The sequence below is a fragment of the Nicotiana attenuata genome, unplaced genomic scaffold (assembly GCF_001879085.1).
Source record: "Nicotiana attenuata strain UT unplaced genomic scaffold, NIATTr2, whole genome shotgun sequence".
Classification (NCBI taxonomy): domain Eukaryota; kingdom Viridiplantae; phylum Streptophyta; class Magnoliopsida; order Solanales; family Solanaceae; genus Nicotiana; species Nicotiana attenuata.
In genome coordinates this window covers 78,841-96,429 of record NW_017673460.1, presented here as the reverse complement: position 1 = coordinate 96,429, position 17,589 = coordinate 78,841, and the positions used below count along the sequence as shown (strand labels likewise).

General features: G+C 33.1%; 1 protein-coding gene across 1 annotated transcript in view; it reads right to left on the bottom strand.

Annotated features, from left to right (window-relative positions):
- Positions 1-10,814: 10,814 nt before the first annotated feature.
- LOC109216436 (GDT1-like protein 1, chloroplastic) overlaps positions 10,815-17,589 on the bottom strand; it is an 8,537-nt gene continuing 1,762 nt past the window's right edge. The window contains exons 2-12 of the mRNA XM_019380585.1: positions 16,758-16,815; positions 16,247-16,537; positions 15,797-15,850; positions 15,571-15,632; positions 15,244-15,312; positions 13,975-14,026; positions 13,807-13,881; positions 13,089-13,218; positions 12,786-12,856; positions 12,267-12,314; positions 10,815-11,076 (exon numbers count right to left, since the gene is read on the bottom strand). Coding sequence (XP_019236130.1) covers positions 11,005-11,076; positions 12,267-12,314; positions 12,786-12,856; positions 13,089-13,218; positions 13,807-13,881; positions 13,975-14,026; positions 15,244-15,312; positions 15,571-15,632; positions 15,797-15,850; positions 16,247-16,537; positions 16,758-16,815 — 982 coding nt within the window. The 3' untranslated portion in view covers positions 10,815-11,004. The remainder of the gene's footprint in view (positions 11,077-12,266; positions 12,315-12,785; positions 12,857-13,088; positions 13,219-13,806; positions 13,882-13,974; positions 14,027-15,243; positions 15,313-15,570; positions 15,633-15,796; positions 15,851-16,246; positions 16,538-16,757; positions 16,816-17,589) is intronic.

Sequence of the window (17,589 nt, the reverse complement as noted above, 5' to 3'; positions counted from 1 at the left end):
AGTCCCAGTTCAACTGTTGTTGAACTTAGTGGCGAAGGCGCATATCCTTGATTCAATGGCGAAGGCGCATAGCCTGAGTCCCGGTTCAACTGTTGTTGAACTTAGTGGCAAAGGCGCATAGCCTTGATTCAATGGCGAAGGCGCATAGCCTGAGTCCCAGTTCAACTGTTGTTGAACTTAGTCGGTTCTGATGGCGAAGGCTCATGGCCTGAGTCCCAGTTCAACTGTTGTTGAACTTAGCGCATAGCCTGAGTCCAATATTGTGGGTATTGAGTGCTGAAGCTCGGTTTTGATTCGAGACCTTGAGCGGCTTATCCGTTGTCTTCCCAACCAGGGTATATAGGCTGTCGTGAGGCGACTCTCGGCTTGAGATATCTCCGTGCCGGTTTCTGGCCGGAGCTCTTATCAGGGATGCGGGAGATACCTTACAGAGATCTTCCCTTAGGAGGGGCTTCTTCTTCTTCTTTGCACTATCCGAGATCAGAGAGAGAGAGGATTTGGATCTTGATTTGAGATCTTCGAGTTCCCCTTGTCCGACATGCCGTTTTGGCTTATATGAGCTGGGTTACTTTTGTTTTCCTTTTCTGGCGTTTCTTCCTTTTTGGTCCAGGGAAGAACTACGCGATTTTGCTAGGAAATCCCCACAGACGGCGCCAAATTGTTTGCTCAAAAGTTATCGCATACCTTATGAGTATAAAACAACATAATCCAATCAAGGGAAAATCATAGCAAAACGTAATAATCCATTGGACCAAATGAAGGAAACGAAAATAAGTACTCAGAGTTAGGAGGAGAAACATGAAAATCCTTTATTGACAATGTTGATTTGGCCTGCCTCTCCATGAAGAGGTTCAGGGCCTTACAATGGTGTTCTCCTCTCTCATAATATGGGTATCATTGTGTTTTTTCTCTTTCTCCCGGATAGTGACCAAGAAGGAGCCCCCCTTTCTAGGATTTTCTCTCTTGGTATTTATAGCTATGAGTTTCGTGAGCTGGCAATTAGTGGTCGTGACCACGTTGGGGTTTCGTCTTCATGATGGCGGATGGGCCGTGGCCTTATTGATCAAATCAGACAAGGGTTAAAAACCGTTAATTCTAAGTGGTCATACCACTTATTAATCATGAATTAGCTTAAGACGGGATTAACTTCGTTAGTTATTGTGAGCTCGGATTCTGACCCATACATTATTATTCACGAGTTAATTTCACTTAAAAGGATTACATTCATCTTACAATTGGGAATTAACCATTAGCTCTACCTATAAATTTTTTGGTATATTCATGCAACTGCTAATGAATGACATTGATAAGTAAAAGTTAAATAATTGAATGACAAGCGCAGTTTCATAACTTTTTAACAAGAATAACACACTCTGTATATTCTTATAAGTGAGATATGAGAAGGTTAGTATGTATACAGACATTACTTTTATCTTGTAAAAATAAAAAAATTATTTCCAATAAACCCTCAACTTAAACGATAAACAGAACCGTCATGACATAAAACTACGAAAAATTTAACGATCAAAAAATAATATAAACCGAAGAAAAAACCACATAGTGATAAAAATCAAGAATAGCATAGCTTGACAACTTTTATCGTGGAAAAATAAGTGGTCCATGTAATAAAAAGTCCAACCAATTTTTTTTTTTTAAAATAAAAAAATAAAAATGAAGGAGGCGGTTGGGTCATAGCTGTTAGCTTTTACCTTCGGTGAAGGGAAAGGACAGGTGGACTGACGCACACGTACAAATGTTACAACGTAAGTTACAACAATAAAACCTTAACGTGTCATTACTTTATTAAATTCTACGTATGACATTTTCTTGTATCTTTCTTTTTCATTCATTCACTCATTAGCCGGCAGCATCTCGACACCGTTCATAGTGCCCTTGCCTTCCCTTTTTTCTTTACGTTTTATTTTTTTTCCTTTCATGGAGCCCACAGCTTCCAATTATGACACCCTCTGAACCCCACTCTATAATGGGCAGTTTGGTGCACGTAGTATTCCGTATTTATACAGAATTAAGAGAAGGATTGTACCTCAAAAGAAGTGATGTGAACAGTCTACCCTAAAGTAGTAACGGAGCCAAAATTTTCACTAAAGAATCAAAATATAAAAATTTAAATTCGCCGTAGGGGAGTTAATGTATAGTAAATATACATAAAATAAAAAAATATTATCTAGCAATACAGTGTCATTTTCCTGCGAAGGGGTGCCGATCGACACCCCTTGATCGACACCCCTTGATTGAACGTTGTCACTGCCCTAACGCAAACATTAATGGCTGCTTCTACGGTTCGAACTCGTCACCTATATGTCACACGAAGACAACTTTACTGTTACACATACTATAATGTAAAAAGATCAAATAAATATACAACCCATTCAACTTGGCATTATTTTTTTATTTTGGCACTCTATCTCTGCCTTGTTCCATTTTGGCCCTTTAACTCTATTTTATATGTTCCATTTTGGCCCTACAATTCTATTTCTTATGTTCCACTTTAACACAAAAGCTGAAATCAGTGCAAAAAATATAGCGCATGTGTATACACAAATATGAGGTGTAACAAATATCCAATCAAATGTTGCCGCTTGATTGTAGTATTGACCCGTTTGATATGGATGAAAAAACCAGGTGTTAATATTTAATTGGATATTTATTATACCTCAGTTTTGAGTATACACACGCGCTATATTTTTTGCACTTATTTTAGCTTTTGTATTAAAATGAAAAATGGTACCAAATTGAATGGGTTGTATATGTATTTGTCCTAGTAAAAATTTAAGTTATTAATTATGAATTTATTTAAGCTATAAATGCACATCAGCACATGCACTTGGATTGCTAAAATACTTTCTTTTTTATCCGTTGTTATTATGATTTTTGAATTCAACATACTCATTTAAGGCTCATTAATATATGCTTAAGATTGAATTTGTTTCTTCTAATATCACCTTAATTTTTTTTATGTCCACTTATTTTTCAGGATATGCAGTAATTCATATATGTATGAACCTAAAATTATTGAAGCACTATCACTTAAAATATTTAATCCCATGCTGATATAATAATATAGATACTATAATAATTTTGAAGAAATATGTAATTAAAATCCGAGTAAAAGCTAAATATAATATGGTCCGATAAGATTGCTCACATCTCGACTGCTTCACCTTTGTCTTTATTTAATTTCAAGATGGATAAAATAGAGAGAGGGATATATATATATGATTAAACAAAGTTTAATTTTTAAAATGTTCTAAATTTGTTGGGTGAGATAAACACTAATGAAAAAGTGAAGTGGGCTCTGACTACTTTAATTTTTATCACAATAAATATTGACTTTTCTCTAATGTATCAAACCATATGGAGGACATATAAACACCAAATCTATCTTTAAAGAGAAAATAAAGAGATCGATGCCAAGAAAATATCCAAGGAGACATCCTTTTCCTAAATCCTTTTCGGATATTCTTTTTGAAACCATTTTAGGAAATTAAAAAAGAAAAAAACTGAGCTACTTTTAAGATTTAAGTTATATACATCGTGTAAAGATTTTTTTACACGGTGGGTAAATTTTAAATAAAATTGTGAGTTAGTTACCAATTAATGCTTATCAAATTATGTACCTATTATTTGGGGTTGGTATAGTTTGGACAAACACGAAATCCGAATTTTTTGGATTTTTAGATTACGATTTAGATTTTGAATTTAATTTTTAAAATTTTTGAATTTTGGATTGAATATTGGATTTGGTACTTCGAAGTTTGGATATCCGAGGATTCGAAATTCTTATATTTATATTTAGTTCATTATCCATATGACAATAGTAATAAGTTTAATACCATACCTATTAGATATTATCTCATATATTCAATATTAACTACTAAGTTACTGTGATAATACACTTTCTATTTGGACATGGTTTTATTATTTCTACTTCTTATCAGTCGTATTAGTGTCTCTATTGTATTTTTTTGATAGTAATTTCATTACTTAAATACTTCATTTGGATGATTGCGGTGAAACTGGGGAACTTTTCAGATAATTTAACATGAGTACTTCATTTGAATATTTATTTTTGTAGAAATAAGAAACATCTCAGCTTATAAGCTCAAAACCGAAAATTCAAAAAATCCAAAGCGATTAATCCGAATCGAAACTTGAAAAATCCAATCCAATCCAAACTTATTTGGATTGGATTTGGATTGTCATTTCTTCGATCCGAAAATTGAAAATCTAAATTGAAATTTTCATATGCAATTCGAACTGCCTGAACGCCTACCTCTACCTATAATTATCTAATAAGCGACTTTATTGTTTAAATATTTTTTACATATCAGTGCATATATAAAGATTATACTATACTTATAGCATGTTTGATCAAACTTATTCAAGGTCAAAAGCATTTTTTTTTTCTTCAAAAAAGTACCTTTTTTTTTAAGTTGAAGTAATTGGCTAAGCTTTTAGAAGGAAAAAATACTTTTGAGTAGAAGCAGAAGCAGTTTTGGAGAAGCGAAAAAAGTAGTTTTTCCCTCGAAGCACCTTTTTGAAAAGCACTTTTGAGAAAAATACACTTAGAAATACTCTTTTATAGCTTGGTCAAATACTAATTGTTGCTCAGAAGTATTTTTCAGATTAATTAGCCAAATACAAGTTGATTCTTGCCAAAAACACTTTTTAGAAAAACGCTTTTGAGAAAAAGTACTCCTCGGCTAATTTTAGAAGTTTGGACAAATAAGCTATTAAACTCTTTTGGGAGAATGATATTGTATAGCCTAGGGTCGTGCATAATTTGGTAAATACCGAATTACCATACCGAAACCGAAAATTTTGGTATTTGGTATACGGTATTTTGATATTTGGTTTAAGTTTTTAAAAAGATTGGTATTAGATATGATATTTGGTATTTTAAAATAAAATACCGAAATACCGATATCGTACCGAAATATATATTATATTACACAATACATATATTATCAATTATAACATAAATATAAAAAATCTAAAATTTTACTTTCCTTTATTCTCTAAGTTCATCAATTAACTCTATACAAGTAACAAGACATTTCTAACGATCAAATATTCTTTTATGTACAATTTTCTCTATTTGGGTTGATTTTTGCTAGTTTTGAACAAATTTTTTGTCAACAAACATTTTCGGTTTTGTATTTTTGAGTAATTAAGAATATTAGAGTCTATGGCTCAATGCACTAGTTAGTATTCAAACCGAATATACCAAAGTTACCGAACCGAATAAACCGAAACCGAAAGGTGAAAAACCGAACCATACCGAATTTAATTAGGTATGGTATTGGTATAGAATTTTAAGAAACCGAATACCGAAAATACCGAACCGAAATGTCTAAATGCCATATCGTACCGACCGACGAACACCCCTAGTATAGCCGCTCTCAAAATAATTGCCGATATATACACACATCTCTGAATGTTATATAAAAAGATTATATAAATTTATATACTTTTAGCTATAAAATATAAATAATTTCTGATGCGGACTAAAATAATATTTGCCCACTCTTTTTCAAAACAGAAAGGAGGAGAACGTGGAAAAAAAGGGACCTTTTGGTAAAAGAGTGGTGCAAATTTGGTTTGTCAAAATATAGATAAGAAGAAAATCAATCCGTGCAGTATCTAAAAAAGAGAACAAATCATATGCTATATAACACTTGAATTATTCTAAAATTGAATTTATTTTATACTATAGTGTATATAATCATAAATTCAGAAAGAAGACCAACCCCTTCCATTTTATTCTTTTATGCCCTTCACGTTTGAACCACCCAATGTTGGCACATTTTCAGTATTCGTTTCTTTCAATGGCCATACTCACACTTTAGCACATGAAACCAAATTATCAAGGTTTTTAGGCAAACAAACAATTATTTAGCTCTTAATTTTGGTCTTCTCTTTAAATCATTCTATATTACCACTTAATTCTAGAAAAAAAGAAGAAGAAAGTTCTAGAAATTATTTATGTACTGTCAAATTTTTTTATAACAACCTTATTTTTTTCGATATCTTTTGATTGTTATAGAGGACATATACGATAATATAATATAAAAATTAGTTCAGAATTTTTTTTTTTAATTTTATAATAAATGATTGTTATATCGGAAACAACCTCTCTGCCCTTCCAGGGTAGGGATAAGGCTGCGTACATCTTACCCTCTACAGACCCCACTTGTAAAAAATTACTGAACTTCTTCTTATTGTTGTTGTTGTATAATAAATGACTGTTATATATAGATGCTGTTATAGAAAATCTATACCACTAATCGTTCCAATCCTACAACTTGAGACAAAAATGATTTCATAATAAATATGATCTTATTATATATATGTGTGTGTATAAAATTATTTTTTATATGTATATATATTTCTATTTGAAAGGAATGAATTCAATTGAACCAGCAAAACTCGTTCTAAGTCGACCCTGTCTATACAAATTGCTTGTAGTTTCAACTTTTATTTTATTATATTTTGACTAAAAAAACGGAAAAGGGTTCAAAACGCCCCTAAACTATTGGAAAAGGTTTAAAAATATCCTTCATCCACCTATTGGGCTAAAAATATCCCCCCATCTATCTTTTTGGTTCACTTATGCCCTTTGATCGTTAGGTGAATGCTGAATTAAAAATAATTATTACTCTATTGGTAAGACTTAAAAAAAAATATTCCACAAAATATTTCGTTTATTTAAACTAATGCACCAGTGGTTCACTGATTTAGTAAAGTCTTCTTCTTCTTTTTTTTTCTTCAGTTTTTACAAAAAAATATTTTTTTTTAATTTTTTTCAATTTTTTAAAGCATTTTTTCTAAAAACAGAAGAAAAAATATTTTAATAAAATATTTTCGTTTTTAAAACTTAAAAAATATTTTTGTTTTTAAAAACTTAAAAAGTATTTTCTTTTTTGAAAAATATTTATTTTTTATTTTTTCAGTTTTTTTAAAAAATTGAAAATATTTTTTCTTTTACAAAAAAACTGGAAAACAAAAATAAAACGAAATGTTTTAAAATAACTGAAAAAAATATTTTTCAAAAACGACAATATTTTGTTGAAAATATTTTTTCAGTTTTTAAAAAACGAAAATATTTTTTCTGTTTTTACAATTTTTTCAGTTTTTACCAAAAATGCTTTTAAAAAACTAAAAAAATAAAAAAAAATATTTTTTTTTTGTAAAAACTGAATTGTGTTTTGTAAATACTGGAAAAAAAATAAGAAGACTTTACTAAATAAGGGACTATTGCTACATTAGTTTAAAAAAACGAAAATATTTTGCAAAATATTTTTTTTAAGCTTTACAAAAAGATAATAATTATTTTTAATTTAGCATTGACCTAACGGTCAAAGGGCATATGTGAACCAAAAAAGTGGATGGAGGGGTATTTTTAGCCCAATAGGTGGATGAAGGGTATTTTTAAACCTTTTTCAATAGTTTAGGGGCATTTTGAACCCTTTTCCGTTAAAAAAATTATTTTATTAAGGGTCATGATAGCAGTGGGAAACAGCTAAGCATATATTCCATGTTTGTATGTTTAAAATATTTGTGGGCATAAAGGTTTTTTCTTGATCTTTTAATTTTGTCTATTCCTTCTTTTGCAACCTTTGATTTGCTTTTTCCAAATCTAGGATGAGAATTGGACAGGTTCCTTTTGTGCTCTTTTATTATATATTTTCTTTTAGTTTCAAAAGAGTATATGCCATTAAGATTCTATGCTATAGAATGCACGTGCTATCAATGCATGAGCCCATTTTCTTCAAACTTTCTGTATTCCATTATTTCTTAATAATAGTGGTATATGGACGCGACGGAATGAATTCTTCTATCGTGTTTGCATTTTTTCTGGTCGAATCTTCGATTCATCATACTAGAGTGGTCCGAAAAGAGCGATTAGGCCTAAATTCTTGCTGTTTTACAATGCTTATAGACAAAGTGTTTCGTTTCAGATTAATTTTTAATAAAGGAGTTCTTTGGGAGTCTAACCTTATCCTTTCTTTTAATTGCCGGGACCGTTATGAGTGCGGAAACCGAGTTCGGCAAGATGATGAGGTCAATTTGTGTACATTTTAACTATTTTATCAAATACGTGCTATCTCCCATCATTGAATAACTCTTCTCAACAATTTTGAACAAATACGAAAAAAATCGTTTAACCTTTTTTATTTTTTTTATTTTACTGCTGTTTTGAACTCTGAGCTACACTGATTTGCCACACTCCATTATTAGGTAGCAAAGTATTTGTTTATTTTTTTTTGTAGCGTACAATGAAAATCAAATTTCTCTTTGATTAATGTGACGGCCAAAAGAAAAAATGAGACTCTACATTGTATTGATAAGAAGAAAACCATTTAATATGAGCTTATGCGGCATATGTGTGTGTGTGAAATAACACTATAATTACCAATTTTTTTTTGAACCAATAATTTTTATAGTTTAATGAATTTATTAATTTTTATCGTTTAATGAATTTATTAATAAGAATTTAAAGGTCGGCAGTCCGATGCACTAAGCTCCCGCTATGCGCGGGGTCCGAGAAAGGGCCGGACCATAGGGTCTATTATACGCAACCTTACCCTGCATTTCTGCAAGAGGCTGTTTCCACGGCTTAAACCCGTGACCTCCTGGTCACATGGCAACAATTTTACCAGTTACGCCAAAACTGTCCTTCAAGAATTTACAGGTCGAGTCCATCAAATTTAAACTTAAAACCACCCTATGAACGTATGGTATAAAAGGTAATACTTAAAGTTTTGCCTTAGTGGAAAAGGGTATTAAGCTTGTGACCAAGCTCATCATTTTTTTTAAAATTTCGAACTGGGACTAAAAAAAAGGTTTTAGGACCTTCTTGGCGAATTAAATATATTGTACACAAAAAAGTTAGGTTTGCGTCGTTTATATAAAATTCTAGACAAAAAGTTAGGTTTGTGTCGTTTACTATGATGATCTAACATCAGACGACTGTGGTGACAAGTTTTGTCACAGTGACTATCGATGGCGGAGCCACATTCAATTAAGGTGTGAACCGACACCATTTCGTCGAAAAATTACATTGTATTGCTAGATAACTTTTTTTCGTTGTTTTGTATATTTACTATATATTGACTACCCTAAACTTTCGGTGTATTTATACCCTTGGTGAAAATTCTGACTTCACTACTGGTGACTATCAAGGTGTCCGGTGTGGTTAGATGGATAGCATGTCGTTACCCTTAATAAGAGGTTTCGAGTTCGAGTGTAAGAGTGATTTTTTTTTTTTTTTTTTGTAGAGAACACTTCATCTTTTAATGGCCTTACGCACCAAATTCGGATTAATCGGGGCTTCAAAGCGAATATCAGACAACGGACGGAAAAGCCAAAAAAAAGACTGTAGTCATAGTGAGTGCAATTGTACTCTGGACCTATTGAAGTAAAGTAAAGCCATGTCCACAAATGGTGGGGGTAGCTGTACGCAGTGGCGGAGGTAGAGTGCTGGAACAGAATTCGGCCGAACCCAGTAACTTTGATTCGAATCCTGTGTTTGTCTTACAAAATGCATTGAATATGTATAAATGATTAATTTAGAACCCAGTAACTTTTAATGATTAAAATTCCAAACCCATAAGCTTAAAATCCTGGCTACACCTCTGACCGTACGTTATGGTAATGGGATTAAAATAAATTTATTTCAATGGAAAAGTTAAGAGGGAGAAAGATATTAGTACAACATTGCAGGAACTGAGAATGGTATGTCTTGTCTCTATATTTAGATTCGACTTTTGGGTTGTGTGTAAAGGCATATATTATATTTCAGACATGAAAAAACATTGTGGTTTCTTAATGGATGTTAAAGGCTGAAAAACTATTGGTTTTTGAAATCCTCTTTAACTCTAAACCATGATTTCCATCTTTGACACTTGTACTACACATTCAAAGGTTGTAAAGCTTCCTAGCAATGAAATAAGATAATTGCAAGTTGCACATATTCTTTATGGATTTCTTTTAAATACACTGACAGTGTAAAAATATTTAATTATCATAAATTCAATTTATAACCGAGTACATCAGCAATTACTTCATTTCCATGTTGTTATAGGCAATGTTGCGCCAACTCTCCAAATATGTTGTCACGTTCGTATCGTATCCTCCAAAACTACATTACTGTTGGAGAATCCAACATGCACCCATCGACATTTTGAAGAGTCAGAGCAACATAGGCTATATGTCAACATAATTTGATGGTGTTAAAAATCTACCCTACCCATGTATAGAACCTAAACTCCGCACTCTGGTAGTGTTTAGTCCAGAGTTGGTAAAATCATATTCTTCTTTAAGGGGTCGTTTGGTAGGATGTACAAGGGAAAATAGCACATGCATTAGCTTCGGTACTATTAATCCTTTATTTGGTAGTTTTTTTCTATTCTTATAGATAACAATCCATGGCTCTAGTAATATTGTGGTCTTTAATACATGAATAAGCATGTACAAAAATAGAACTGCCTTTTCGAAAAAAATTCCAAATCCTTATTCCTTTACAATGTTTTTGAAGGGTATTTTTGTAAACAAATAATTTTTTTTTTTAAAAATTACGCAATGCATATTATTTTTAATACACCAAACCTGACAGTGGATAAGAAATAATCCCAGCATAACTAATCTCAACATCGCTAATACAACCAATTCAATACTATTCTTATACACCATACCAAACTGCCCCTAAGTTTTTTATTTAGTTCTGCTGAATGTGGGGTGGGGTGGGGTGGGGGTGGGGGGGGTTGGAGTAAGTTGACTAACAGAAAGAGTAATAAAGAAATGTTAGTTTCTTCTTTTGGACAAAGAAACACAAGTTATCAAACAATTATCCTAGCTAGAATGCTCTGATTTTCAAGATTTCTCCACCTGGTTGTGGCTATGGAAATAATAAAATCAGGTCTAAATAACAAGTACAATTTTGCTAGAAAAAAAAAAATACAGTATGAAACAATTGTAGTTTCAACTCACTATCTCAATAACTGTTACTGCTGCAAATACTAGGAAGAGTGTACCACCTATGTATGCAATGGCCTGAAACAAGAGATTTGCTCATTAACATGTGCAAAAAACATCAAACATATCAAATCTCAAACTTAGAAGCTGTAGACAAAGTCATCGATTTCTCGAATTTAATTACCAAAATATTTTGCAAGTTTTTAATCAAAAGGGTGTTATGAGCGAAAGTCATTCTCCTTAGGCTATCGTAACTATTAACTTCATATTACTTGCTCTAGTTGGCAGTTAGACATTATTATGAATCTTTCATACTCAAAACATTCATTGAAGCACTCTCCGATTTGCTAATGATATTAGCATTAATCTTTAACATATGTTTTCTTTAGAAAATATTTTCCATCCACCAACCAAAAATTAGAAAGCATTTTCCATAGAAAGCGGCTTCCGTCATGCCAAACACACTAGCATGTATAGAGTCAAGGTTTCTCTTTTCTCTCCTTTTCAGAGTAATAGCATTATAAACAGCAGTGACGAAGCTAGGAATATTGCCAAGGATGTTCAAATTTAAAATAAAGGAAAAAAAAAAATTCCGACAAAGGGTGTTCAATATGTGTTATATACTTCTAAAATGTAATATTTTACCTATATACACAATACAATTTTTCGACGAACCCTTATGACCATGCGGCTTCGCCATTGATAAACAGGATGCGAATTGCTAAGGAAGGCATTTTTCATGACAGACCATTAAGTTGGATTTCTGCAGTCAACTGGAAGAAAATAACTAATGCAGACTGGTAATTGGATGACCAAGACAAGAAGTTGGTTAAGCACTGTTTGTTGCGTAAGCAGGAGATTATTTAAAACTGGAAAGATCTGGTTGGCAAATTTGACATAAAATACAGCTTCTATTTTACTAATTATGTAGTTAATTATTCCAAAAACAACTCATTATATAATATTAGTATATGAACTTTCTTGGGTCTTAACAAAGGTTGAGCAAGTGTCAGAGGTGGTTAGGCAATATAAGTACAATAACAACACTGGAATTGAATCATTTGATATTATTTAAATGCTTAAAAAGAAATAAACAGATAGTATCGTTGAGTACTTTTTCTGGTCAGCAATTTGAGAAGGAACATATTCTTGTTATAGTGGATTCCAGAGGAGAAATCTATAGGGTAAATTCATTTCGAGCAGAAGATTCAGGGGATCAAATAAATGTGCCTTGTATTTAACTTATCAGATAGAGAGAGTAATCTTACCTTCTCAGACAAGAATGACCCCAGTAATGAACCTCCTAGAACAGCCAACTGCAGAGAAAATTTTACCGCCAATCAACTTCCGATTTGTATAAAATTGCATTACAGACCAATACCAACAACAACAGCCCAGTAAATCCCACAAGTGGGGTCTGGGGAGGGTAGTGTGCACGCAGACCTTACCTCTACTCTTACCCCTGCTCTGAAGGAATAGAGAGGCACAGACCAATACCAAAAGTAAGAAAAAGAACTAATGCACCAAATACCGATGTGGATACATTTCATTAGAAATCCGAACATGGTACTCTTGTTAAAAAGCCGCACTATTTAATATGCTGAAGGTATCAAGTTAAAGGCCTTTATTTTTAATAATAATAATACTTTTTTGCATAACATGATGATTTCCTTGAAAGGTTAAACATAAATGAGTTTCAAGTTGCTATTATTTGCAAAAGAAGTCGCATTGCAGCTTGTACATGATGCTCGCAAGCAGCAACATTTACATTAGGGGTTTGGATTTACCAAAGTTGCAACTCCATGACCGGCTAATGCGCCTCCAATTACTCCAAGAGGTGAAGATGCAGCAGCAAGAGCTGAAATTAGATTATTGTGTTAGTACTTAAACTAATTTGATGTCATTTACCAAAACTAGGAGATAAGTTTATCCAACAGCGATTGAAATCCATAACACTATTCGCCTTCTTATTTAGTTTTTCATGTAAGTTTTTAGATTGAAAAACGCCTAGCTGTTAGTAAAGGAATATACTCCTGTACAAGTTAATTATAAAAGCACTAGTTTCTGCTTTGACCATGGGTATGACTAACCTATTGTAGAGAAAAATGATTTGTCACCCCACTCAGCAACAAAGACCAACGCAAATGTGCTAACTATAGTGTTTGCAGCAGCCAATATTCCAGCACCATTTCCTGAAAATTCAGAAACTGCCAACTCCGCCTGGTTTCAATAAACAAAGAGGCCCACAATTAGAATAAGCTCATTGCTGATGCCAGGAATGGTTTAACTATCAGTAGACATCTTATAATAAAGCGTTGATCTCTCGATCCTCATAATTTTATGTAAATTTTAAACTTATAGATCCTCGCTAACTGTTTTATGCAGTAGGTAAGTGCTTCAGAAGTTGACTTGTTTTGAGTCCAAGAAAGTGAAATCGAAAATTAAAAACAAAGGTTCGATTTTTTCAGCAAATATGTAGTTCCATGGATAAATACATTTTATCAGACAGAAGAAAACTATAAGTAATATGTTGTCTTGTGATAGATAGGGAGTTCCAAAATTACAAAGAAATAGTTCCTATTTCATCAAAAGCTTAAATGAACCAAAAGTTCAAGTTTTTACAGTTTTCTAGTGGACAGAAAAAGCACGAGAAACAAAAGAAGTTATTATAAGTGCCCATAGTGCTGATTTTAGCCTATAATATATAAGATGCTAACTCAAAAGATTATCATACATGTGCACTAAATCTACTTGTCATCTTAAAATTAGAACAGTACTTAATAGAAGAAGGGATGCTGATTGGATTACCTCTTTCTGTTCCTCTTCCGCTTTCATGCCATCGCTGGAGGAGGCATCAAGCAAGGTTGACACTCCAAAATACACCTGTGACAAAATTGAATATGACCGGACACGTCAAGTTCACATGGCATGTGGGTGCAACTCATAGCGTGGCTAAAATATTAGATCATGTATTACCAGAAGGCAAACTGCAGCAATATCATCCACTGGCAAATCATTTTCACCAAATCTGCATTTATGCAGCTGCATTAGCGTAGCGTATAACAGACGAACCACCCATGATATTTCCTTTATTTGAAGATATGGAAGATGCTAACAAAGTCCGTTAAATAAAATGGAGTGATCCATCTAAATTACCATGCTTCTTACAGCTGAAACATCAATGAAAACTAAAGGTAGAAGAAACACTACATCATGAAGGTTACTACACTTCCCAACGTAAAGAAAAATGATCGATATCCACAGCAATGCGTTTTTTTAATTACTCCAAAAGCGAAAAGAACATCTTATAATCTGTTATACCATCCAAAAACATAGGAGAAGTAGTATTTGCCGGAAAAAGATAAAGGTCGTGCTAGGGCCTATTTTACAGTAAGGGGTCCTTTCTTGCTCATTATGTTAAGAAGGTTACTGGACTTACCTTCCGCAGAAGTTTATAAAAATGAGAACGAAAATCTATAGCAGTCTCGTTCTATTAAAAAAGGCCTGACATAAGGATGGCTTGTAGGTTGAGATAATCGGCGGGAAATGTCTAACACAAATGAAGTTGATACGCCAGAAAACATAATAGTTTGGATAAACATGCAGAAGGACAAACTTCCTCACAGGCAGAAAGATGGTTTCAGGCCAGTGGACACAACCTAAGATAAGCAATTTGAACATAATTTACAGCAATCATTGTGCGCCTTTCACACGTCAGTTTAAATTCTACACAGTCAAACCTCTCTATAACAGTCTCGTTTGTTCCGAATATTTTTGGATGTTATAGCGAAGTGCTGTTATATAGAACATATATTATAACATAACATGAAAATTGGTTCCGGAAAAGCTTGGCTTTTATAGTGAAATGTTGTTATATAGGGATGCTATTATAGAGAGGTCTGACTGATATATACTAATTTTGGTACATATTATCTAACTTCTGAAGTAGATTGTAATGACCTGCTTGCTCGAATTTCTAACAGAAAAATGAACTAGACAAAAAACATAAAAGGACTGATTTGCTAGATTTTGGTTAAATCTACTCACATGATAAGGTTAGGGATTTTGTCGCAGCATTAAACCAGAAAAACATTGTATGTTACTTGCTTCTAGAAGAAACTAGGAAAGGAAAAAGTTTGAATCCTCCCGGTATGCATTGTCTGAAAATATTTCTCACAATTACATCTTCAGAAGTTTATCTGTCATACTTAAATGTATAATTATACGGAGAGAAAGATTGTTAACCTGAAAGGAAGAACGTCATCGACATAGTGGAAAGTTCGTCCGAGAACCACTGATATGATCGTCATTACCCTGCAATGACACAGACACTATTAATATAAAGAGAATGAATTCCAGTTTTGTTTGCTTAGAGTGGTTAGATGGGTTTCTAAATAGAACATCTTCCAGGATATTAAAAAAGTTGTGGGGGATATGATAAGTTCAACATCAAAACACTTGTTTATTACATATTCTAGTTAGTGAGATTACCAAACTACTGCGTTAAACTTAAATAATTGAGAACAAATGATAAAAACCATCTGTATTACATGGTGCAGAAAGATAACGTACCCAAGTGCACCAAAAGTCCCCAAAAAAGTGACGGCAGCAGAGTTCCTAGCTGCTAAAAGAGCCTGCTCATATAAATGAATATTCAAATTAGTTGTGAGAGTATAACATAACAAATTAGAAGGAGCCTATCTTTGATGACGCACATGTAAAAGCATTTATATCATTATTTCTTTCAGCTAGTCATGTCTCATCTACATAGAGTTTTTGAATGTTAAAGTCCCCTTACAGCAATAAAGAAGGTTTTGTCCCCAAGCTCTGAGAAAAATATCAACAAGAATGCCTGCAAAATTGGAAGAAAGAAAGAAAAGGTGGTTTAATTACTCTTTGGTGGAACACTTTTCCTTCACAAACTCAATAAAGAGAATAACATGCAAGGGGAGGAGAACAACAACGCTTGAAAGCAGCTCTAATACAGTTCATATATGACGCAGTCACGCCAGTCATTTTTTATTCATTGGAGTGAAAGGAGAAATGAGACTCTCTTTGTTGGATACATGATTAACATTTGTTATGTGTTCCGTGAAGGAGAATAATAGTTGGCAAGAAACAAAAGTCAATACATGATGCATGAAATGATTTCCATTGTTATTTCTTTTGCTCAATTATTTCTTTTACATGATAAGGTAAAACAGCAGCAAGATTTTAGAAATGGAAGTTGCTGGGAGATTTTCCTAACTGAAGCAAAACCTGTGCTTAAATCTCCGAGGTCCCCAAAGAAAGGAAACTGCTGCAAGCCAGTAGCAACCTCTGAAGCAGCACTTGCTTGTTGTGTGAACAGAAGAGTGAAAAGCCCAGAAATGAGAACAGATTTCAGATAATTGATCTGTGGCATGTCTAAAACTTGAAGAACAGAAGTGTTTTCGTTTTTCCTCTTCGACAACGCTGATCTGTTTGAACTACTGCATTCTTTGGAATGACAAGCTGACCTTGCAATGTAGCAGTTTTTGTAATTCCTAGTCCTGGCCACCTGAGAAGTATCCATAATATCGGGTCATATATCTTCAAAGTGAGACTTAAAATCTTTAACTACGACATAATGAAATGATCAACGCACACATAAGTTCTTATACAACAACGATAAACTGACTAATCACAAGGTACTAATGGAAATGATCAATTCACCTTACAACCATGTTGGTTTTACAGAATGAAATATGAAACAATTCAATATGAAGAAAAGAAAAAACCTTGGACAAGTCCTCAAACCATCCATGATGTACGCTAAGGGAATGCCGCCTAGAAAACCTGCAAACAACCCAGTCAATAAAAAAGGAAAAATAGAGTACAATCTTTAGATATCCTCACCCAAACAACAATCACAAACAAGGGGCAAGGGAATAAACAAAATAATAAAAGAAATCTTTAGATATCATAATTCCAAAAACAGAATGTTGAACGTCCATGTCCAAAATAAATATAAATGTCCCGTCTAAACTTTAGATGAGGTGGTTTGCACAATTTTACATGGTATGCAGATGCTCATTGTTCAAGTTTTACTGCCACCCTTTCACAAAGATATTTTTCACTTCTTGTTCAAATCACATCATAGACAGAAAACGCTAGGTGATTTCTTGCATCTACTTAAGCCTTGAAGTGGGTAGGCAGGGATACGGACAAGCATTATCAACCTATTGTCACAATTCGACTTTAGAATCAGGGGCGACTTGACATAATTGGAGGCCTAAAGCGAAACTACAATTAGAGGCACAAATCTTTATAATCGATTTTTATTAAAAAGATTTCAATTCATAATATAGCTAACCGATTTAATCACACTTGAGAGTTGAGACATTGATCTTATGTATTTTTATTTTGAAAAACTTCTTTCCGTTGAGGCAACTGTAAGGCATTTGAAAATGCATCAATTCTTTTATGTAATTAAGTATATCGATTAGTGCATTATCTTCTATTTGTACTAAATCCCTTAACACTTTTAACTCAAAATATAAGTCTGAGCCATCAATATTAGAGTGGCTATTATGCTTTAACAATCATCAAAGGTTAATACAATATCTCCCC